At 33.3% G+C, this 26,404-nt stretch overlaps 1 protein-coding gene across 4 annotated transcripts in view; it reads right to left on the minus strand.

Moving 5' to 3' along the window:
• LOC114333033 (mitochondrial basic amino acids transporter) overlaps positions 1 to 26,404 on the minus strand; it is a 72,690-nt gene that overhangs the window by 19,152 nt on the left and 27,134 nt on the right. For 3 of the 4 annotated variants that reach the window (XM_028282850.2, XM_050649109.1, XM_050649108.1), the window contains exons 2-3: positions 8,058 to 8,236; positions 1,671 to 2,002 (exon numbers count right to left, since the gene is read on the minus strand). In XM_028282850.2, coding sequence (XP_028138651.2) covers positions 1,671 to 2,002; positions 8,058 to 8,091 — 366 coding nt within the window. In that variant the 5' untranslated portion in view covers positions 8,092 to 8,236. Of the gene's footprint in view, positions 1 to 1,670; positions 2,003 to 8,057; positions 8,237 to 20,584; positions 20,742 to 26,404 lie in introns of those variants that run through there. The other variant, XM_028282849.2, reaches the window with a different exon arrangement.

The following is a 26,404-nucleotide window of genomic DNA, read 5'->3' on the forward strand; positions in this document are numbered from 1 at the left end:
CCTACGACTCATAATGCAGGGAAAGATAGATGGCAGAAGAAGCATCGGAAGAAGACGAATTTCATGGTTGAAGAACCTGAGAGAGTGGTTTGGATGCAGCTCGAAACAACTATTTAGAGCTACTGCCTCAAAAATTAAAATAGCTATGATGATTGCCAACCTCCGTAGCGGAGATGGCACCTGAAGAAGAAGAAGAACGAAATTGAAAATGGTTATTCATTTTTGATTTACATTTACTCTGTGTGGAGTATGAAGGGAACCAGTCTCGTTGGAATTTACCGCGCTGAGCAGATGTGACGTGAATTGTAAATTGTAGAATTCCCTCATCTTCCTTAGTCTCAGCATCCGTTTGGCTTGCAAATTGTAGAAGCCTCGGAGGTGTAACCAGAGAAGGTTCCCATTGTTTTCATTCTGGTGGGATATGTTGTATGCCATTAGAGTGAAAACTTAGTCTTTTGCTAGCAGTTGCCGCTAGGGCATCTATGCCGTTTCGTTCGTTGCAATTCGGGACTGCACGCTGGGGTTTGTTTTGGTTGGATCAGGGAGAGCAGCATATGTGCCTCCTGATGAGAGACTAATAAGTTTCGAAACCGGTAGAGGTGCTTGCAGCACTCTCTGATTGGACTGGAATATGGTTCGGCTGTATTTTCGTTTTGCAACGAAATTGAAAATGGTTATTCATTTTTGATTTACATTTACTCTGTGTGGAGTATGAAGGGAACCAGTCTCGTTGGAATTTACCGCGCTGAGCAGATGTGACGTGAATTGTAAATTGTAGAATTCCCTCATCTTCCTTAGTCTCAGCATCCGTTTGGCTTGCAAATTGTAGAAGCCTCGGAGGTGTAACCAGAGAAGGTTCCCATTGTTTTCATTCTGGTGGGATATGTTGTATGCCATTAGAGTGAAAACTTAGTCTTTTAATTATATTTATGTACGTACAAAATTTATTTCGCCGAAGAAATGACGGTCGCGATGACGGTCGCTAAATAAATCTTTTTTCCCCATACTAAAATAGATTTTACATTTATTTTAAATTTTAATAATTCTATACATTTCATAATATATACATACACATAATATATATATTCGTACAAAATTTATTTCACCGAAGCGATGACGGTCGCTATGATGGTCGCGAAATCAATCATTTTGCCCCATCGTAAAATAGGTTTTACATTTATTTTAAAGTTAAATACTTCTACACAATTTATATTCACATACATTATAATATATGTATACGTACAATATTTGTTTTGCCGAAGCGATGACGGTCGCCAAATCAATCATCTTTCCCCATTCGAAATAGGTTTTACATTTATTTTAAATTTAAATACTTCTACACAATTTATATATACATATACATATCTGTAATATATACGTACAATATTTATTTCGCCGAAGCGATGACGGTCGCAATGACGGTCGCGATGACGGTCGCAATGAGGGTCGTAATGGCGGTCGCGAATTCAACGCTTTTACCCCATACAAAAAGTGCGATAACGGTCTCAATGACGGTCGCGAATTCAATGCTTTTTCCCTATCCAAAAAGTGCACAACGTCTCTAAAGAATTTTTCACTTCAAAAAACTTAGGTAGGTCCATCTGAATAAAGGCCGTTGTACCCCCTTGGCGACAGGACTATATGTAATAGAATACTTTTAAATTACTAACCTGCATCCTTGACTTAACTAGCTCCATCGGACTAGAAATAACACTAGTGAAAAATCCCGCTGCTGCTCCAGCAACTGCATGCGATGAGAGGCTCTCAGGATTTGTCGAATATTTTTGAACATTGGCATATACACCGAACACAACTGCATTTAACGTTGCTACTCCCAGAGCTGGACTAGTTACTCCTCGATATATTCCTTTAATTCCTTCCTTTGCCATTAAGGATTTTATGCAGTGAACAGTTCCTCGATACTGAGGATTAACTGCACATTGTGTTTGTAAATTTACCTTGACTGTGTCGAGGGGATGGCCTACAAAAACTCCAGCTACACCTATAACGCATAAAATTATTTAGTAGAAATACATATTTTACATACGACTTTATTATTCTAAATGGAAAATTAGCCACAATTTAACTTAAAAAATGATTTTGTTAACGTTTCGACCTCCACTTGAACGTTGTTGTCAAAATACAAAATTTTAATTTTTAATAAATTTTTTGACTTGAGGCTTCTAGTTATAACACCATTCGTCGTATTTTTATATAGACATTTGATATTCTTTCTTAGCTTGGTTGGTATTCCTCTTTATTCCAGGATCGACCTTACTTTTTGCCGAGGAATGACATCAAACGCTTTTGTAAGTCTATAAACGCAAAATATGCTTTTCCTGTTCTGAGTTTCGTTTTATTAATGATCTGTTTAATAGTGAAGATATTTTCTTGCACACTTGTCTCTATAGTTTTTGCATTACCGTTTATCTCCAGATTTAAATATGGGTAGTATCAACGAGATCTTCCATTATTCTGTTATTCTTTCAGCTTTCCATATCATGTTTATTAATTTCAATAATATCTGTTGTACTCCCATATATTTTAGCATCTCCATTGTTATTTTGTCATGCGCTGGTGACTTTTGTTTTCCATTTTTGTCAGTCCTTGTGTAAATTTATCCCATGTTATTGTAATGTCTTGCGTTCCTTCTATGGTTTGTCCCGTATTTTGTCGCGTTAATTGTATATTGTAGTGTTTCGTTTTCTGTTGATAATAGTTCTTGGTCTAAATACCTTTTCCACCTTTCCATTATTTCTTTTATCTGTGTCAAAATGTTTCCTGTTTCATCTCTAAATGTCAATTGGACTATATTTTTCCCCTTCTTAACGTTTTCATGGTCTTATAAAACAGCTTTTGGTTATTTTTACTATCTGCTTCTGGTTGTTTTTCCCCGAATTGTTTCCAACTTTCTTCTTTGGATCTTTTATCATATTTTTTACTATTTTCCGTTGTTCTTTGTATTTTTCATATGTTTCGGTTGTTTTGTTTATTATGTATATTTTCCGTCTTCTTTTCTTTTCTTTTCTTTTCTTTTGTTTCTGATTTAATTTGTTCATTCCACCATGATGTCTGTTTCCTGTTGTTACTGTTCTACTTACGCCGCAAGCCTCCTTGGATGCCGCAATAATAATTTCTTTTATACTATTTCATAATTGATCCACATCTGTATTCCTCATGTTTAATTGCCTTTTTTCAATTTCTCGATTTATTATTCCTTCATATTTAGTTCTCACATTTTCTTCTGTCAACTTATAAGAAGATCTTATTGATTCAAATTCTTTTCTTTTCTTTCTCTATTCTTTTCTGTTCCCCGTTCTTTATAGTTTATCGTTTTATTTTTGTTACCACCAGACAGTGATCACTATTGATTTCTGCATCTCTTCTTACTTTGTTGTCGGTAATGTTTGCCCTGTAGCCTTTTCCACTATTACATAATCGATTATATTATTGATTTTTCCTCTGTTTTTTCTCTGCTTATAACTTCCTGTGTGTATTTGTGAATAATTTTATGTTCGAAGAGTGTATTTGTTATTATTAGATTATGTATTTGGCCAGTGGCGGATCTAGAAATTTGCTTTGAGAGGAGAAATTTGCCTTAGGGGGGAACTTTGAATGAAACACCAACCAAAAGACATAAAAAACATATCCAAACTACATAAAAGACATAAATAATAACTCATTTGTATTAAGCTTCCTTTATTTTCCTAACTAGCGTGATTGTTGGTTTAAATTTGTCTGTCTGTGGTTTAAATTTCATGTCAGATAATATATTTTTATGTTTCAACAACTTTTCTCTTTAATTTTGGATCTTGTTAGGGGGGAAATTTCCCCTTTTCCCCTCCCCGCAGATCCGCCAGTGTAGATCCGGCAGTATGCAAGCAGTATCTTGACGTTATTGTTCTTCGTATCTTCCCCATGTGCACTATTACTTTGTTATATTTGTGATCATGTTTACCAATTGTGCTGTCTCTTGTTTATCTCTTGTATGTTTCATATTTCTGTGTTTCAAAAGTAAATGGTTTTTTTGATATTTGATTCCATTTGTCTTCTATGGTAGGGGAGCCAAGTGAGGATTTTTGCAGTTACTCGAGCGCGTCAGATTATTATATGGGGAGAAACCTGGTACCCTGCAGATGTACATCTACCATATATTATTGGCTCTTAACATATGGAAGTTCGTTAAGGGGGCCCGAAAAAAAAATCTATCCTTAAAAATACTCGAAATTGTCAGATTAAGATAAAGTAAGTTAAGTACTGCTGGCAGAAAATGTTAAAAGCATTGACAGAATGCCGAATAGACCATCGCTACATTAACATGATCAAATATATCTACCAAACGGCAACGGCTAGCGTAAGACTGTCTGAACAACAAACAAATACATTCTGTATACAGCGAGGAGTACGGCAGGGAGACACCATCTCACCAAAGCTGTTCACAACCCTTTTAGAACACACATTTAAGAAGGCAGATCTAAACGAATATGGTATCAATATAAATGGAGAGAAGCTCAGTCATTTGAGATTCGCAGATGACATTGTCCTTATAGCCGATCGTATGGATGATGCAATAATAATGTTGAACAAATTATATTACGCTTCCTTAGAGGTCGGACTAAAGATTAATATCAACAAGACGCAAATAATGACTAATCTGGTGCTAAATCGTAATATTGTTGTTGATGGAATGGATATTGAGCAGACTGCATCTTATAAGTACTTAGGACATGAAATTCGGTTGGGACGAGATAACCAGACGTGCGAACTCCCACGTCGCATAGGATTAGCCTGGGCAGCGTTTGGTAAACTTAACTATGTATTTAAATCGGACTTGCCCATATGCCTCAAAAGGAAAATCTTTGACCAATGTGTGTTGCCTGTACTCACTTATGGAGCCGAAACATTAACACTAACAAAAAAGGTAGTGAACAAGATTCGCGTAACTCAGAGGGCTATGGAGCGCCAGATGTTGGGTGTCTCCCTGAGAGACCGAATCCCAAACGAAGAAATACGCCGTAGAACAAAAACAACAGACGCTGTCGAAAAAATCGCGTCGCTTAAGTGGAATTGGGCAGGACACGTCGCCAGATTGCCAGACAACCGATGGACAAAATGTATTGTCGAGTGGAGGCCGCGAGAAGAAGCACTACGGAGCAGAGGACGCCCACTAACCAGATGGGCCGATGATTTGAAACATGTTGTCGGTAACTGGATGCAAGCCGCACAAAATAGAGATGAATGGAAAGAGCTGAGGGAGACCTATGTCCAGCAGTGGACGCGTACGGGTTGATGATGATGAAGTTAAGTACATCCAAAAGAGTGCATATTTCAAAAATCTGACGATTTGAGGAAATGGGTGTATCAAAAAGTTTCAGAAAAAAAGCGAATATTTCGCGAAATGAACGTCAGATCGAAAAACTAAAAAATACGTCTTCAATATTTTTCAAAAATCTATCGAATGGTAGGTACCTACTAAACATGGTAAATTTAAAATTTTAAATGCAAACCCCGCGATATTTCGCAAAATGAATATCAGATCGAAAAACTGCAAAATACACTTTCAAAATGTTTTTGAAAAATCTATCGAATGGTACCAATCACGACCCCCCACGGAGGCGGGGTGGGGGGTTACTTTAAAATCTTAAATGGGACCTTCAAATTTTTATTGCATATTTGGATTCTCTACGTAAAAATAAGCAACTTTTATTCGAGACATTTTTTCAAATTATGGATAGATGGCGCTATAATCGGAAAAAACGATTGTTGGAAATGGAAAATTAAATTAAAAAATGGCAAGCGCCCGCTAAAATGGAAAATTTTACTTAACTTTTTTTGATTTTAGGACCTAATAATCGCAACCCAATAGGTCCCCATAACGCTCGAGTGACTGCAAATTTAGCATACTTTGCTCCCCTACAATCTAAATGCAATACAGAATTAAGATATGAAGCGCGAGGAGCCCTGAGAGATAAGTTTATGAAATTTATTATTTGTATTCAATTTTTTTATTGACCCAAATCAGAAAAAATAATAAGATTCAGACATTAAGTTTTATCTAACAATAAAACACTGAAAAGGTTTGTTTTCTATACCTCCACAAAATTTATTTTAACTAAGTGACTACAGCTGTTTCGGCAGAGTGCCTTTCTCAAGTGATATAGTTTACAATGTGTTTGCCTTTTTAAGTCTTCAACTAAACATCATTAAACAAATAGCAGTAAACAACGGCTATAACGAACAAAGAGTTAACAAAATTTTAAACCAAAAACTCCATAAGAAAGCCCTGAAACTAGTGTATCCACCACCACAGAAAGAACCCAGTACCTTCTGCTCTCTCACATATACTGGCAAGATAACAACAAAAATAGCCAGATACATAAAAAAGAAAGGAATAACACCAGCTTTCAGAACTAACAACAACTTAAGCAAATATATTAAGAACAATAAAAGCCGAAAGAGAAAGCAACTACAGAGTGGTGTGTACAAACTAACTTGTGGTGACTGTCCGAAAACGTACATCGGTCAAACTGGCAGAACTTTTGACAAACGGATAGCAGAACACAAAAGGGCATTCAACAATAAAAAAACAGACACTTCTACATACGCACTTCACCTTCTAGATCATAATCATTCTTTCAATGAAGAGTTTCAAATTCTGCATATTCAAAATAAAGGCCTTAAGCTATCTTTTTTAGAATCTATGGAAATTAATAAACGGAAAAATACAGATATAATTCTGAATGACCAACTCGAGACAAACAGCTCCCCACTCCTCAACCTCTTCAGTTGAAGACTTAAAAAGGCAAACACATTGTAAACTATATCACTTGAGAAAGGCACTCTGCCGAAACAGCTGTAGTCACTTAGTTATAATAAATTTTGTGGAGGTATAGAAATCAAACGTTTTCTGTGTTTTATTGTTAGATATAATGAACTTCCATCAACTAACTGTCGAATCCATCAATATTAAGTTTTGTTTCCAACATTTTTTAGTGACTAAAATATTAGTAAACTAAGACTTATTTTCAAAATATGCTTTTAAATTGGACACTCTGTTAAATTTTAAATAATCTTATTAAAACAATGAATTATACAAAATGAAATCATGTATAAATGACAGTCATTTATTGTATGTATAATGTATAATGTATTGTAATCACAATGCAATGCAACATTGTAATTTATTGCAGGTTTGTCTAGTAAAATTCTATCACTTTCGTCAGCTAGACAGTATTGTCAATTCTATTATTTTAAAAAAAAGTTCATTTGTTTCTAGATAATTTGATTTTTTAGTCCATAAGTCGGTCTGTATAATATACAATTGAGGGGATTAGACGTAAAAGGATGTAAGTGCAGTTTTGATAGTTCTGAGATAATCAGCTTCAAAGTTGTTTGAGTTTAAAAATTCTAGGAGTCATTAAACTAAAATATGTGTACAATGTTCTGTAAAATGATAGAAATATAAGGGTAAATTATTACTGTTACTATATCCTTCCTTTTTTTCAATTATTAAAAAATGTACTTGAATCGGTACATGCTGTTGATAAATGTTATTGATAAAACTCTTCAAGTGCAGATTTTAACTATTACTTATCATTTTTATCCCAGCTGTTATCTACAGTGCATCTACAACTGGCACGTTGCATAATACTTTTGCTTAATTAGTCTTAAAAATTCGGTACAAATCTGATTTACTTACTTGAAATCCTGTATTAACATGAATACTAAAAATAGTTTTTTGGTAAAATGATTCAAGCGCACTTAAACCCGTTTACTACTACTTGTTTTTACATAATATGTATTAAAAATAGTTTTGTGGTAAAACAGTTCAAGCGCACTTAAACCCGTTCACTACCAATGCAAAATGCAATTGTTTTCATTAAAATAAATATGTAATGACGATAGATGGCGACTGTAGGGCGAAATATGCTTGAATCCTTTTGCCACCAAGTTATAACATCATTTAAGAATGCGAATGGGTACTTCGAGCCTATTTTTAGAAAAATACACTTAAACCTTTTTACTTTTATCCCCCTCAATTATTAAAAATTACTTACCCCCAACACATCCGGCAATAAAATCAAGAGACATGACCAGGGCTTTCAATATGATACACGTCTACAAAAACAGTTAGCTTCCAAGGGACGGATGTAAATCTTTCTTTCAGCTGACAATCGTAAATTTTCTTAGTTATAATTTGACCAAATAAGGGCTCCATGTACTAATTCAACAATACCTAAAAATACCACGTGTTAGTATGTTTATGTCTATCATATCTAACAATAGTTTTTGTCAGTTACGAAATGCATTGTTCATGTAAAATACATGCAGATTTATTTAAAACAATTCTAGATATTATTTTTAATCAAGGATGTCTAAGATAGTAAATCATTTGCGATAGAAAATAAATGAAAATGTATATATAGTCCTGCCGCCAGAGGGGGTAAAACTGCCTCCTTAATTCAAACCGATAGAATTTGACTTGAACTTTCAAATGCAATAAGCATAATTGCTATTTTATTTTTTAATTAAAAGTTATTTGGGTTCAAAAATTGCAATTTTTCGATTTTTTTAAAGTTCAACCGCGTTTATCTCGAAAACTATGCATCCTACGAAAAAACTTGTAAAAACATTTTTTGCTCAGCCCACAATGTGTTTCAACATTTTACACATATCTTCGTTCAGGATGCACGATTCAACACCATAAAAAAGGACAGAGAAGACGTAGCAGCGTAGCATTCTGACTTTTATACCAAGAGAAAGGTTGTGGCTCTTAAAGGAGGCCTCCATCTGGTTGAAGGTGGATCTAGCTTTTCCGATACGCGCTCTTATCTCTTGGTTATTGGTCCATTTTTCATTTATTATGATGCCGAGGTAGTTGTAATGCTTCACTCTTTCTACAGGGGTTTGGTTGACATAGAGTTGACCTTCTGTTATCTTTTTCTTGCTAATGATCATGAGCTTTGTCTTCTTTATGTTTATATTGAGTACATATTGTTGAATGTAATACGTGATTTTGTTCATGAGGACTTGTAGGTCTTCTAGGTTGTCTGCAAATATTATGGTGTCATCAGTTACCCCATTATGGTGTCATCACCAAGGAAATAAGACATTTGAGAGACCTAGTACAGCAAAACACTAAATCCACTAATTAATGGCTCAAATATTTAAAATAGCTTTATGGAACGCCAATGGGGTTATAAATCGGAAGAATGAAATTGAGGCATTTTTAAAATTCCACAACCTAATATAATTCTAATATCTGAATCTCACTTAACGTCAGAAAATAGTTTTAGAATATCCAACTATTTAATATACAATGCTGCCCATCCAGACGCAGCAAGGAGATCCAGTGCTGAAGCAGCTATAATCATTAGAAAGGGTATAAAACACCATATTCTACAAAAAATTGAACAACCAGATCTACAAGCAGTCTCCGTTGAAATAGAAGATTGGATCGGACCAATCTCGATAGCTGCTGTATACTGCCCACCAAAATATAGAGCTAACAAAAATTCTTTAAGTAATCTCTTTAACCAACTTGGTAACGGTTTCCTGGCAGGTGGAGACTATAACGCCAAACATACTGGTTGGGGTTCAAGACTGTGCGCTCCTGGAAGAGGTAGGGTACTACATCAAATCATAACAGAACAGCACTTAAACCATTTGTCTACGTATCAGCCTACCTACTGGCTATCCTACCCGCAGAAAGTTCCTGACTGTCTAGATTTCTTTGTTACCAAAGGCTTCTCAGGTGGATATCTAAGCATCGAATCAAATTTTGATATAGTCTGATCATACTCCTGTAGTAGCAACTGTACATTCAGGAATTAAGGAAAAAGAGCCTCTGTCCAAGTTGCACAATTATAAAACCAACTAGCAAGCTTTCAGAGAAGTAGTTGAAGCAAATATTGAACTAAACGTATCACTAAAATCACCAGAAGAACTAGAAAAAGAAATCCAAAATTACACAACAACGATTCAAGAAGCTGCATGGAAATCAACACCTCCACCAACACAAGCAAAACAAAAATTAATTGTCCAATAAATGTCAGAGAAAAAAACATTGAAAAAGGTATCTGAGTAGAACTTAGAAGCAAACTAGACATCCAGATGATAAGTTAAGGCTCAATAGAGCAGCACGACAATTGAAGGAACTACTAAAACAACTAAAAAATAACAGCGTTCAAGAATACCTAGAAAATTTAACGTCGTCAGATGCCAGCGATTATGCGCTATGGAAGGCTACAAAAAAATTAAAACAGCAACATCGTCATATCCCACCAATTAGAAAATCCAACAGAACATGGGCCAAAACAAACAATGAAAAGGCAGAAACTTTCGGCGAATACCTAGAAGAAGTTTTCAAACCTATACCAGCTGCTGCAGCAAATAACGATTAAGAAATTTACAATTTTCTCCAGAACCAAACCCCGACAGGAGAAAACACACTACACGTATCACCCAAAGAAGTTCAAAACATAATCAAAAATAAACTAACAAAAAAGAAAGCACCTGGCTACAACTTAATCACAGGTGAGATAATTAAAAATCGACCTACCAAAGCCATTAAAATGCTAACTCAATTGTGTAATGCAGTATTAAGGCTAAAACACTTCCCAATCCAATGGAAAATTGCGGAAATTATCCTTGTACAAAAATCAGGAAAACCTCCAAATGAGCCCACTTCATATCGACCAATTAGTTTAATGCCAGTAATGTCTAAGTTCATGGAAAAAATAATAGAAAGAAGACTTCTAAAAATATTAACAGACAGAAATATGATACCTGACCATCAATTTGGCTTTAGGACAGAGCATGGTACCGTCGACCAAGTTCACAGAGTGGTCAACGTTAAAACATTTGAAGAAAAAAGTTACTGTTCAGCAGCATTCCTCAATGTTAGCCAGGCTTTTGATAAAGTTTGGCATCAAAAACTGTTGCATAAACTGAAAAAGAACTTACCAAAGGAACTATGTACACTCCTGAAGTCGTATTTATCAGAAAGATACTTTCGAGTGAAGTTTGAGTCAGTCTATACAAAACTATATCCCATCAGATCAGGGGTACCGCAAGGAAGCGTTCTGGGACCACAACTGTATCTGGTTTACACAGCCGACTTACCCACAAATCGTGATACAACGACCGCCATCTTTGCAGACCATACTGCAATCCTAGCAGTACACAAAAATCCCGTTGAAGCTGCTGCAAAACTCCAGAGAGTATTAAATCAAATAAATACATGGGCACAAAATTGGAGAATTAAATTGAATGAACAAAAATCAAACCATATTGTTTTTACAAAATGTCACAGTGAATCACCTACAGTAACAATAAATAATAAGGTAATTCCCTCAGTTACATCTGTAAAATATCTGGGCATGCACTTGGACAGGAGATTAACCTGGAGAATCCATATATGGAACAAACGTAAACAACTGGGCATAAAATTTAGTAAGCATTATTGGCTTCTAGGGCGTAAGTCTAAGCTCACGACAAGAAATAAACTGCTAGTCTACAACACCATATTCAAATCAGTCTGGGCATATGGTCTGCAGCTCTGGGGAACAGCATCCAAGTCGAATGTATCCATAATTGAGAGATTCCAGTCCAAGACGTTACGTTCAATAATCGATGCTCCGTGGATTGTTACTAACAGGGATATTTACAATGATCTGGAAACGAAAACCGTCAGTGAAGTGATAATGGAGTTAAGTGCAAAATACATCGTACGTCTTGAAAGCCACGCGAATGTACTTGCAATTAATTTGTTAGACAACAGTCAGGAAACAAAACGGTCAAAGAGACAGACACCATTAGATTTACCGCACAGACATTGATATTGTTACAGTAGCTAAGTTAATGTGTGTACATACAGTAATTTAATATTACAGTAGAACGTAGATAATCTGGACGTCAAAAATCCGGACCGTCAATAATCCGGATTTGTATCTAACAAAAATATCTCATTCTTTTAAAACAATTTAATAACTTCGCTGCGAAAAACGAACCTCTACCGCAGTTCAAAAATATTTTACACATTTTTTTTTAAAGCCCAAATACTGTCTGATGTTTTTACTGTACACATGGTGCTATTATAAATTAATTACAATACAGTGTTTAAACATAAAAAAATGTTTTGATTAATTTCACCTCTAGGCACTTTACTGTACAAGAGAAAACATAAAATTTTAAAACGTTTGTTGTACTTTAATGTGTATACTGGCCTTTTTTGAGGTAATTTCGATAATCCGGATAATTTGATAATCCGGATGGGGTCCGGTCCCAATTAATCCGGATTATTGACGTTCTACTGTATCTCTATAGAGATGTGTGGCGCTGGTCACAATCTCTTCATGTCATTTTTTCACAGATAAAATGTGCCTATTGTTATATGTTGTAAAAGATTGCCTAATAAACATAAAAAAACAGTTACCCCAAGATTAAAGATTAGAGGAGACAAAATACGCCTTGCCTCACTTCACGCATGAATTCACATATTCGATGTGTTCACCTTTAACTCTGAGATTTTAGGTCTGATTCCAATGAAGCTTTTTATTTGTTTCCTGTATATAAAGATGTATGTTTTCACTACTACTATACAGGGTGTCCCGAAAAGATTGGTCATAAATTATACCACACATTCTGAGGTCATAAATAGTTCGATTGAACCTAACTTACCTCAGTACAAATGTGCTCATAAAAAAAGTTATAGCCCTTTGAAGTTACAAAATGAAAATCGATTTTTTTCAATATATCGAAAACTATTAGACATTTTTTATTGAAAATGGACACGTATCATTCTTATGGCAGTAACATCTTACAACAAAATTATAGTGAAATTTGTGCACCCCATACAAAATTTATGGGGATTTTGTTCCCTTAAACCCCCCCAAACTTTTGTGTACGTTCCAAGTAATTCATTATTGCGGTACCATTAGTTAAACACAACGTTTTTAAAACTTTTTTGCCTCTTAGTATTTTTTAGATAAGCCAGTTTTTATCGAGATGCGGCTTCTTTTTCAATATATTTACGTAAAAATTTTATGGGGGTTTTGTTCCTTTAAACCCCCCAAATGTTTGTGTACGTTCCAATTAAACTATTATTGTGGTACCATTAGTTAAACACAATGTTTTTAAGACTTTTGACTGTTAGTCTTTTTTTTATAGGTCACTTTTTATCGAGATGTAGCTTCTTTTTCAAAATATACCTAAAAATGTAAATTATAAATAAATTTTCAGATTATCAACAGGTCTCTATAACCGTACTTAACCATATACAAATATGTGGTGGATTCGACAAATATTCAAAATATCTCGATAAACACTGACTTATCAAAAAAGTATTAAGAGGCAAAAAAGTTTTAGAAACATTGTGTTTAACTAATGGTGCCACAATAATAATTCAATTGGAACGTACACAAAAGTTTGGGGGGGGTTTAAGGGAACAAAACCCCATAAAATTTTTATGGGGTGCAGAAATTTCACTTGAATTTTTTTTAAGATGTTGCTGCCATAAAAATGCCACATGTCCATTTTCAATAAAAAATCTCTGAGAGTTTTCGATATATGAAAAAAAATCGATTTTCATTTTGTATTTTCAAAGGGCTGTAACTTTTTTTGTGTGCACTATTGTATATAGGTAAGTGAGGTTCAATCAATCTATTTTTGACCCCAGAATCGGTGGTATAATTTATGACCAATCTTTTCGGGACACCCTGTATAGTAGGATTCCATTCAGTCACAGATTTTGTCACTAATATAGCAATTAACTAGGTAATATAGGGTTAGTATATTATAATATAAATATAGGCTCAAAATTATGGAATAAATTAATTTTTTCGAGAATAGACCACTTTTGAGAAAAATCCCGAGACAGGTCGACTTTTATTTTAACATTACGATTTTTTGACATAATATGTATGCCTTAATAGTGACGTTATTCATGTGGACGTAATGACGTAATCGATCATTTTTTAAATAGGAAAGGGGGTCGTGTGGTAGCTCATTTGAAAATTATTCAATTGTCTATTCAGTAATATAAATTATAGGTTTGTTCTAGCAAACAGTCAAACTAGTCAGAAACCGTCAGCAAACAGTTGGTCAATGAGAGAACATAATACAGCACCAGTGCTATCCCCTCTACTCGCGCTGGTCGACTATTCGCTGATGGTTTCAAACCGTTTGAAACTGATACTAGAACAAACCTATTAATATCATTATCATACAAATATTATACAGGGTGGCAAAAAAATAATTTTTGAAATAAATTAATTGATGCAATAAGAAGAATATATGTAATTTATTTAACTCAAAATACAGTGTACTGTCATTATGTGAAAATATCAATATATTTTTATCAATTATTATGAAATATCAAAATTATTATAAATATCAAAAATGTTTATGTAATAAATAAATATTGCTTTTCGCTTAAATTAAATGTCAAACAGCAAACCAGCTGCCTCTTGGCAGATTGAATATTTAATTTAAATAATAAGCAATCTTTATTTCGTCAGGTGACAAGTAAAACTCACTAAATACCATTTTGAAAGAACAGAGATATCCAAGTTTTAAAGCATATTCTAATGTAAAAATCCATTTTGAGCCAATGTTATAACAGAAGGTAATTATTTTGAGAAACAAGCTCAGGTTCCTTATGTTATAGTAGATATTTTTATTAAAATATTGTGTATTTTTGAAGTTTTTTAGAAAAATGTAGTTAGTGAATTTTACCTGCCGTAAAATTGTCTAAAAACTCTTTTATTATATAAATAATAAAAACATATTCTAATTTAAAAAATCTATTTTTGAACCAATGTTTTAAAAGAAGGTTATTATTTTGAGAAACAGGGGTTAAATAAAATTTTTTTCTATTTTCTGACAGCATTAAAATGTATTTTTGAGTTAAATAAATTACATAAATTCTTCTTTTTGTGTCAATTAATGTAATTCAAAAAATATTCTTTTTGTCACCCTGTATAAATAATGATGTTAAGGTTTATATTACTGAAAAGAGAATTGAATAACATTTCAAATGAGATACTACACGACCCCTATTCCTATTTAAAAAATCATCGATTACGTAATCACGCTCAGATGGATGACGTCACTAGTATGAAATATATACCAAAACATTGCCAAATAAAAACAAAAATCAAGATGAAGTGCACTATTTAGAACCAGTCAGTTGATTGCTACATTGAGAGTTTTTCAAAACCTTGGTTATGTGCTTGATTTTGGTAAACATTGCGAAACTTTGGAAGAAGTATAAGCCAGGATACAGAAGAGAGGAGGTGTTTGTCTAATGTTTACAGCACGCAATGCAGAAATCAACATTTTTGAACACGTATACTATCCAAAAATTTCCAAGGAAGTATGGAAAATAAAAAATGTTTCGCATAAATATAATGACCAGATAAATAAGATCAATAGTTCATTATTGAGAAAACGATTGCTTAACGGCATTCCAGATAAAGAAGAAATAAAAATGAATCGAACACGCTACAATCCAGGTCAGGACCTAGGGTGGTGCAGGGGGGCACGTGCCTCAGGCGGCCTATTTCAGGGGGCTGAAAAATTTGATAATATTATAAACAATAGTTACAAGCTAACTACCACATCTAAAAAATAGCTTAGTGAGGTGTTATATCTTTACGGTGTGGTGAGTGCGAGGAATGAGGAGAGGAAAAAGTGATGAAAAACTGATCTTTGGTGCTAACAGATCTCTTAGTTCCGGTCCTGCTGCAACCGATAGAGGAAATGAAAATATTAAGGAAGTAACTGCGCTGAAAAAAGAACAGAAAAAGGGAATTATTAAGAAGAACAAAAGGACAAACACGAAGTAATGTGGAGCAAGCAAGAAAATGTAAAATACAAAATTGTTAAAAATATACGCCCATAGGAAAATTTTTTAAAAACTCGAAATAAGGTAATATGAAACTTAACAGGAAATATACAAAGGAATACTAAGATAACCAAAATAATAATCTGAGAAAGCATCAAGAAATAATAGGAGGATGAAAACAGTATTTCAAATCTGTAAATCGCAATTGAATATTGAAGAAACCATCAATAACTATCAGCATAACACAACAGATTCAATAAGATATAATGGCCTGAAAGACAAAAACATTTTGGACTACAAAAAGACGGAGATAGACGAAGATTCTAAGACAATATGGACTGCCTATTAGCAAGAAAAAGATAAGAAAAGGCCAACTTTGCGTCAACCAAACCTCAGTAGAAGGAGTGAAGCATATAGGTATTATAGTAAATGAAGAATGGACCAACAACCAAAAGGTAAGAGCGCGCATTGGAAAATCCACCTTCAACCTATTGGGGGCCACAACCTCTCTGATGTGATATTAACCTACTTGTATTGCATTGGCTGTAACTTTAAATATTGTGTAGACAACTTTATTCGGTCAGTGATTGACATAAGTTAGTGTCACTGCCAATTTATTCTCAAACTCATTTTGTTAGCGTTATGTACAATTTTATGTTGATTAAAACCTTTTTCTTCTTTTATGGCCTTTGGTCACATACTAAGTAGGGATACGGGGTATTATTAACAAGAATAAAAAACCGCTAAACGCCGTAAAAATGAGTGGCGCATACAATATTCCAGCTACAAAAGGTCTGATATGAATATTACGTGGCGCGAAAATGTATTTTCATTTTGATGCAAAACAAAATTCTAGTTTTATTTTAAAAGATTTTTTCATAATGTTTGCCCAATTTGAAGTAAAACGCGCCAGAAAAGAGTAACTTTGATACAGTTTGAATTTTGAAACACTTTTGTGGCGCGTTTACTTGAAATTTAGCAAATATTATGAAAAAAATTTTTAAAATAAAACTAGAATTTTGTTTTGCATCAAAATGAAAATACATTTTTCTACGAGAGTGCAAAAATGTCTACTTTCGCGCATGCATTTTAGTTTAGAAAGTTTCACTTTTCTGCACGCGTGTTACTTTACCGCACGCGTGTTACTTTTCCGCACGCGGTTTTTACCTTTCCGCACGCTTGTTAATTTAGATATTTTAATATGGCCTTAAAGTAATTATAATACATGCAATAAAGTAATATTTAGATATTATTTACTGATTTATTTCAAATATATCTTATTGTGTTCCTGTTTTAATGAAATTAACGTGACAATTCGATGAAATAAAATTATTTTGACATAATATTCGAAAGTCAAATCGGTAGACAATAACAGTCATTTTGAATCATCGTCATGGGAACCAAGATCGTCGTCATGCTAACTAATTATATTAAAAGTTTGGTTTTGACAACCTTGTCAAAGAATTAATTTGTGTATGTATTTTCATATTAATTAAATTAATTGATTAAGATTTGGTAATTTTTTAAAGACTCTTAGAAAAAATATTATTCCTAACTCTTGCAGAAAGTCTCTTTTCCGCACTCGACTGCTTGCCGACCTCCCGCTTCGCCTCGTTCGGCAAACTGCAGTCGCGTGCGGAAAAGAATGACTTTCTGCACTTGTTAGGAAAATAACTATTTTGCGCCACTTAATATTCATATCAGATCTTTTGTAGCTGGAATATTGTATGCGCCACTCATTTTTACGGCGTTTAGCGGTTTTTTATTCTTGTATCAGGAGTTTTTAAAAGTTATTTATAAATTAAATGTATAAAGTTGAATGCAATGTTTCTCGATTAAACGTTAAGCTTTATAAATTGTCGCCTTTCTCGCATTATCTCCCAAATGATCTAGTGTCCATCGAATGTACACTTGATTTTTTTTCTATTCGAAATAGGTTGAAAAAAATATTGGAATGGCCAGTAAATGAACTCGGATTGCCCGTTGCCAGATCAAATTAGCGTCGTAACCACTACAACTACATAAACCATTTAGGGAATAATCGTGAATTGGATTATACTTTTGTAACTTAATAACTTCTAAACGGCTTAACCGATTTTGTTCACTAAACATGAGTTTGAAACGTATTGACAAGTAGTATCTTATGCATCTAAGGTCAAGTATGATAACTGAAGCTATTACAGAAATTATTGAGCTTGAAAAACCGTTTTTCCCATAAGAAATAATTTGATCATATTTATGAAGCCTATAACTTAAAAATTCGAATTTTCCCGGATATAAGGTATACAAACGCTTAGTTATTGGCGTAATTTGTAGGTTGAAATTTTGAGTAATTGTCGAAAAACCAAGATTTTCAAAGTTTAGTTTTTCAGTTTTTCGGCTATACTGAGCCGTGTATATGTCTGATCCTGACAGCTTAGACACCATTTGAAAGCTTAACTCAACGCTATTAATTTGGTGTATTTATTGTTCTCCTGTCTCTTCTTGAACCGAAGATATATACCGCCAAAAAATATGCCGTTTTGTACATACCAAATCCTATAGCTGCCTTATGGGTATTCAAAACTCGCAAACTACACCGGTCCTGAATCTAAGTTTAACTTTTCCAGTCACATACATACATACATATCCACAAACATTTTCCCTTTTTTAAATAAAAATTGAGTCATACTTCTGAGCTCGGTAACTTTTGAATGGTATAACCGATTTTCAAAATTAGACATGAGTTGGAAAGGTAATGATCAGTACTATTAGAAGCCCCAAAGGTGGGACTTACATTTTCGAAATTATTGGGTGTATTGGGGACTAGAACGAAAAACAGGCCCTAAATAGGAAGGGCCGTAAAATCCACACCCTTGGACCAAAATGGAAGTTGACATATGAATGGGTGAGGCGTTTCCGGAACTTTAAGATGGGAGTTGGCACAATTTTCAATTCCGTCAGATCTAGAAAATCGAAAATTTTGTGTATATATAGCGTCGCGTGTAGGGGGGTGTGGGTGTGCGCCACTGGCGAGAACTGCCGTTCTCTGGTAATTTTGCCAATAATTTTTACAACATACAAAGCTAACCTCATTCAAACAGTTAAGCAATGGTTGTGTTTAACTTTCCACCAAAGTAAATAAAATGACAAAAGCAAAATATTGATTATATTTTTTTAGAAATTTTTTATTTATTTATTAATCTCTAAGAATATTAAAAGAATTTATTAAGCTACTTCAAATGTAGCTGTAATTCTGCACCAAAATTTTACAGCAAAACTTACATGTGACATTCCATTTATTTGATCACGTCAAATTTTATACTATAACCCGAGATTGGAGTAGTACCCACTTTCTGCCACTTGCTGTTGCATTTAGTAAATTTCTGACTTATTTCGTATCCTTTAATGATGACGCGCGGGTAAAGAACCCTGGACTCAACTAGATATCTATAAATAGTCATGTAACAAAACAAACGAAGAAAAACAGATATATTTTTTAAAGGAACAATAAGCACATAAAAGGACAATAAGCAATTCAATACAGAAGAACTTAATAATAGCTAGAAAAGAAATACAACAAAAGTGCACAATCATAGTTTTACCAAGAGAAAAAATAAAGACTGTAAAATACTTGTAAACAGAATTTGAAAAGAATAAAAAGGAAGGATCTAATCTAGACAATCAGCCACTCCACATGTTTGATAGGCAGTGGAATATTCTCTTAAGAGAGAAGAAAGTAATGGAAGGACGGGATGCGTTCGAGTACATAGAATCAACAGAGGCATAACAGCATTTCTAGATAAGTAGACTTACATAGAATAACTTTCAAATACCTGGGAATTAATCTATAAGCCGACAATAATATCGAAAAAGAGGTAAAAGACTAAATAATTAAAGCCAGTAGAACTGCCGGATACCTAAACGACACAGTTTGGAAAAACAAACACCTAAGAGTGGAAATAAAAGCCCGAATATATAAGTCAGTTATTAGGCCAGTTATTACTTACACGGCCAGAACAAGACCAGATACAAGCAAAACACAAGGATATCTGGAGACCAACGAAATGAAGATCTTAAGAAGAATTGCTGGAAAAGGACTACAGGACAGGGAAGAAGTGAGAAAATCAGTCGCATATGTGGGGTAGACAATATAGATATCTGTGTAAAGAACAAAAAAGAAAAGTGAAATCAACACAACAACAGGATACCTGAATAAAATATAGTAAAATTAGCCAGAGACAAGTCACCGTTAGCCAGAAGAAGTATATGACGCGCAAGGAAAAAATGGAATGACAATTTAGAGACAGAATGAAAGGCACCGTTGAAGAAAAACATACAGTACCGCCTATATAAAAGAAAAAAAGAACAGGAATATAAAATAATATAAATTTTGTTGTAAAAGATAAAATGTAGATTAAATCTCGATTAAAAATCAAAGTCCTGGAAGACGACATTAATATCCTGCCTGAAAACCATTCGCGACTGACCGGGTTAAACACACAGACGCTTTTAAGAAAAGCAGGCGATAAAAACGGATTTGCAATGGTTATAGCCAACCTTAATTAGTGAACCACTATTAGAAAAAGAAGAAGAAGACAGCTTAAAAATAGTACAGTAATTAAAGTAAAAAAACCGAAAAATCGGATAAATTATGGGATTAAACATACCATTGTAGAAGATATACAAAATTACGTTTCAAACTTCTCACATAATAGGTAATTTAATATATCAATATTTATAAAACTTGTTGTTTACCTGTAACTAATAATTTTAACTGTACTGTTTTACTCTTAATCACCGCATTATGCATGTTATTTGTTGGCTGTGATTAGAGATGCACCTCACATGTTACATTTAAAACCTATTTACAACCTAATGAATGATTAAAAATTATTATGTGTATTAAACACAATTTTTAATAGATTATTTAAATGTTGACCTTAGGAAGGTTAATGTCTTCACAGATATACCAATACTGCTGTTGTGAAATATTTCAATAACTAATTTTAATTTTAGTTTGATTAATTTGAGTTTGTGCAAAAAGTTTTCGAAATTTACCGACGGTATTTTTTTGGTATCTACTATATTTCGTTAAAGTAATACCTTATTGTAAGAAATAATTTACTTTTTAAATATTATGTGATAATTATGATATGTGATTTGGTATTCCTAGTGTGTAGATTTTTATTTGTTTTTACGTGATCTATTAGATTTATTATACAGTGACGACGTTTAGGTTGGAATAAATTCATTTTCTTAAGAATGAGCGGTTTTGGAGATAAATCCCGAAACAGGTCGATATTTATTTTTAAATTGCGATTTTTTTGCATATATATCATACTAGTGACGTCATCCATCTGAGCCTGATGACGTAATCAATGATTTTTTTAAATGAAAATAGTGTTCGTTTGATAGATCATTTAAAAGGTTATTCAATTCTCTATTCAAAAATATAAACATTAACATAATTATTGATACAGGGTGTTCAAATTTTTTTTAATTAAATTATTTGATACAAAACGAAGAATGTATGTCATTTATTTAATTCAAAATACATTTCACTGCTCTTAGAAAACAGAAAAAATGTTTATTTGACAAATAAATATGGTTCTTTGCTTAAATTCATTTTAAAGCTGCCACACACCTGCCTCTTGCCAATTTTAACATTTGATTTAAGCGAAAAGCAATGTTTGTTTTTCAAATAAAAAATATATTCTGTTTTCTGATAGCGGTTAAATATATTTTGACTTAAATAAATTACAAACATTCTTCTTTTTGTATTAATTAATTTAATTTTTTTGGAAACCATGTATAAATAATTATGGTAATGTTTATATTACTATATAGAGAATTGAATAAACTTTCAAATGAGTTTACACAAAAATCATCGATTACGTCATCAAGCTCAGATATATGACGTCACTAGTATGATATATACAGGGTGTCCCAGACTAATTTAGCCACGCTATATCTCTTAAACGAATAGAGATTTTCGAATGGGACAAAAAGTGGTCTATTCTACTTGTAATACACTTTAATATGGCGTAGAAAAAAATCATCCACTAAATATTCATCCCTTAGTTACAACCCCTAACTTTAATTTTTTTAATAGCACTCTGTATATTTTTTATAGTTTTGGATGTGGTCTTCTATCGTCTATTCAACACATTTTTTGAAAATAAAATCTGTTCGTAAATATCCAAGAAAATATCAGTTTAGTTTTGTGTCCCAGACTAATTTATCCAGACTATATTTCTTAAACAAATAGAGATTTTCGAATGGGATAAAAACTTATCTATTACATTTGTAATACACTTTAATATGGCGTAGAAAAAAAAAATTATCCCCTAAATATTCATCCCTTAGTTACAACCCCTAACTTTATTTTTTTTAAATAGCACCCTGTAAGTTAGGGATGAATATTTATTGGATGAATTTTTTCTACGCCATATGAAAGTGTATTACAAATGGAATAGATCAGTTTTTGTCTCATTCGAAAATCTCTATTCGTTTAAGAAATATAGCCTGGATAAATTAGTCTGGGACACACAATTAACAAAAATAAACTGATAGTTTCTTCGTTATTTACGAACCGATTTTATTTTCAAAAAATGTGTTGAATAGACGATAAAAGACCACACTCAAAATTATTAAAAAATATACAGGGTGCTATTAAAAAAATGAAAGTTAGGGGTTGTAACTAAGGGCTGAATATTTCGGGGATGATTTTTTCTACGCCATATTAAAGTGTATTACAAGTAGAATATATCAGTTTTTTTCCCATTCGAAAATTTCTATTCGTTTAAGAGATATAGCGTGGCTAAATTAGTCTGGGACACCCTGTATATCAAAAAATCCTAATTTAAACATAAAAATCGACCTTTTTCAGGATTTATCTTTAAAATCACCCATTCTCGAGAAAATGAATTTATTCGAACCTAAACGTCCTTACTTTATACATATAATATATGTTACGGACAATGATGTAAATTGGCCATTGACGTAAAAGACCGGGCATTGTCATTTTCCCTGGTTATTAGCGACAATGCCCGACCATTAACGACAATAACATCAGCTATTGGTCAATGTTGTAAAAAAATAACCTAAAATTAAAGTTTTCATCAATAACCGGTCAATAACGACAGTGGCCAAAAGCAAATGGTCAATGTTGATAAATAAATAAAATTAGGTATGATGTCCTATTATTTTTTTTATATAAGATAGCTTTTGAAGGCTAATCATTTTTATTTTGACAAGATAGTGAACCATGGCATTTTGTAACACTTTTACATAAATTTACTACTAGCACGAGCACAGAAATGAAGCAAATAATAAACATAACCTATCTTTTAGTCTAATTTCAACATTGACCGATTAACAACGGGCATTGTTGACATTGACCGGGCAATGATGGAAATGTTATCAAGAATTTAAAATTATCATTATTGTCCAGTTTCTATGGACAATAACGTTAATATCCGGCCATTGTCGACAATGACTAATTCAACAGGCCATTGTCTATATTGGCCGGTTATTAACGTTATTGGCCGGATTTACGTTATTGCCCGTAACATATAGATGTTTCATTTAAGTGACAATATGTATTTAATTTTTTCAAATAGTCAATCAGTAAGTTAATTATCTCATTTCATGGAAACTTAGTAAATAGGTACTCTATCTATACTAATTTGAAAATACACTACACTTGTACTTGTTAATGTTGTAGACTGTAATAATTGGTCTAAATACCTTTTGTTAATTTATCAATAAAAAAATATCATTCAAAATTAACTGGTGCATCCATTATTCCTAATTTTTGTAGATACATAATTTCACAATAGTAGAAATATCGCGCCTTGATAGATTAGTGCTGTTTCACATTATAAGAATTTTGACCGTACGATGGTTGAAATTTACCTAGTGGCTCGCCCTTCTCCGAACGTTTCAAGCGGTGAAGGGAGAAATATTCCATATGATTGCTCGAGCCACTATGTAGATTTTAACCATCGGACGATCAAAATTCTTATAATGTGAAACAGGACTTATTATCATTCTTTCCATCTATCCAATGGCACTACAGCCCAAATCGATCCTTGGCCTCCTTCAATAAGCTTCTCCAATCATTTCGATTTACCGCTGTTCTTTTCCATGAACGCGTTCCCAGAAAGTTCCTAGCATCCTCATCGACTTCGTCTTCCCATCTCTTTTTAGGTCTTCCAACAGGTCTTCTTCCCTGCATTCTTGCATTCAGCAATTTTCTGGGGATTCTATTCTCATGCATGCGGACCACGTGCCCTGCCACCGTAATCTCTGCAGTTTAATGTGTTGTGCTAGAGTTGGTTCGCTATATTGCTCGTATATTTCTCTATTATACCTAATTCGCCAGTTGTTATTTTCACTTATTGGGCCCAGTATCCTACGTAATACTTTTCTTTCAAACACATCTAATGCATTGGCAGATTTCTGTGTCACCACCCATGTTTGGCAGCCATAACTTACTATGGGCCTGATAATTGTTTTATATACCCGGAGTTTTGTTTTCCGGTGTACGTCTCGCGATTTGAATATGTGGCCCATCGCGAAATAGGCTTTATTTGCCAGCACAAGCCTTCTATTTATTTCCGGTTCTTCTTCATTGCTTGCAACCAGATCCATTCCTAGGTACGTGAATCTATTCACATGTTCTATATCGTCAATAAAGTGTTGTTGCGCCGGTCTATTTGTTTTGGTTTGTATGAGTAGTTTTGTTTTATTTGTGTTTATTGCTAGCCCTACTGCTTCTGCACTCTGTTTCAACTCAACGTAGGTTTCTTCCGCTGCATTCATTGTTCTGCTCATTATGTTTATATCATTCGCGTATGCTGCTAATTGGGTAGATTTGTTTGTAAGTATGTTATTTCCGCTTACCGTCAACCGTCTAATCACATATTCAAGAACAAGGTTAAAAAGCGTTGGAGCCAGTCCGTCGCCTTGTTTCAGTCCTTGCGTTATCGTAAACGCATCAGCGATCTGTCCTTGAATACATACTTGTGCTTCTGTTTCTGTCATTGTCATTTGCACTAGTCGTATTAATTTTGATGGTATGCCAAATTCTTCCAATATATTAGGTAGAATTGTTCTATCTATTGAATCATAGGCTTGTTTAAAATCTACAAAGAGATTGTAAACGTCCATGTCATATTCCCATGCTTTGGCTGGTATTTGTTTAACTGTAAATAGTTGGTCAATGGTAGATCTATTTGCCTAAACCCTGCTTGATATTTCCCGATGATTTTTTCCGTGAGATATTAAAGAATTAAATAAATTACGTACATTCTTCTGTTTGTGTCAATTAATTTTGTCACCCCGTATAAATGTTTATGATGAATAGAGAATTGAATAACATTTCAAATGAACTATCACACAATCCCTATTCTTATTAAAAAAATTATCGATTACGTCATCACGCCCAGATGGATGACGTCACGAGTTTGATACATATGCCAAAAAATCATAATTTAAAAATAAAAATCGTTTTGTTTCGGGATTTCTCTCCAAAACCTACCATTCTCGAAAAAATGAATTTATTTCATAATTTTGCCCCTTTGTATTTAAATATACATACATACAATGTGAAAGGCACTTATGGAATAAAAATATTTTTGTCCTTGGTTCAAAAAATTATAAAAAACGCTAAGACCCGCTGATTTTTGTACATAAATGTGCACTTTTTAAACATAAATTTGAATGTACAGGGTGATTTACGTGAGTCTAGCAAAGTGCATAAGCTTTATTTTTAATGGACCATCCTGTATATTTCTATATTTTTAAAAGCTGTTTAACAACCTTATGTCAACGAACTATATCATATAGGGTGTGTTATGAATAATACAGGGTGAAATTTTGAAATTATAAAGTATGGAAATCACTTATGGAATAAAATTGTTTGTGTCCTTATTTAAGAAAATTTTAAAAAATACTAAGCTTTTAAATTCAAGTGAACGCTTTATAAACATAAATTTAAATATACAGGATGATTCACGCATGTATAACATAGTACATTATCTTTAGTTTTAATGAATCAGTCTATATATTTTTAAATTTTTTGAAGCTACTAAACAACCTTATTTCAAATGTAGAAAATGGCGGAGGTATTGAACAAAAACAACTGCTATAAAACCAATCAGGTCTTACACTGGCGCATTTACCGCATATTTATGTACTACCCTAAATGTTGATTTTAGTAAAAAAAATTAAAGAAATCCAAATTGTATAAAATTTATTTAATTCTCTTCATTTTTGTACAGGTACATTTTTGTCGTAAAACTAGTAATAAACGAGATAATTCAATAATTATACTTTAACTGCCCCTATTTTCCCTTAACTCTGAAAATATCGATCGCACGAAAAAAATTTTAATAAAAGAAATTAAAGGAAATCGCATTTTCAACAATATTAGCTCACGCACTTTTTGTAGGAAAGTTGATAATAGCGGAGATATGGACTCAAATGTCTTATTTTTATGTTACGCAGAATCTATAGACCAAGTTTCAGATAAATCGGAGACCCAAGAATTTTTTTGGATCTAAAATTGAG

This window comes from Diabrotica virgifera, chromosome 4 (assembly GCF_917563875.1).
Source record: "Diabrotica virgifera virgifera chromosome 4, PGI_DIABVI_V3a".
NCBI lineage: Eukaryota > Metazoa > Arthropoda > Insecta > Coleoptera > Chrysomelidae > Diabrotica > Diabrotica virgifera.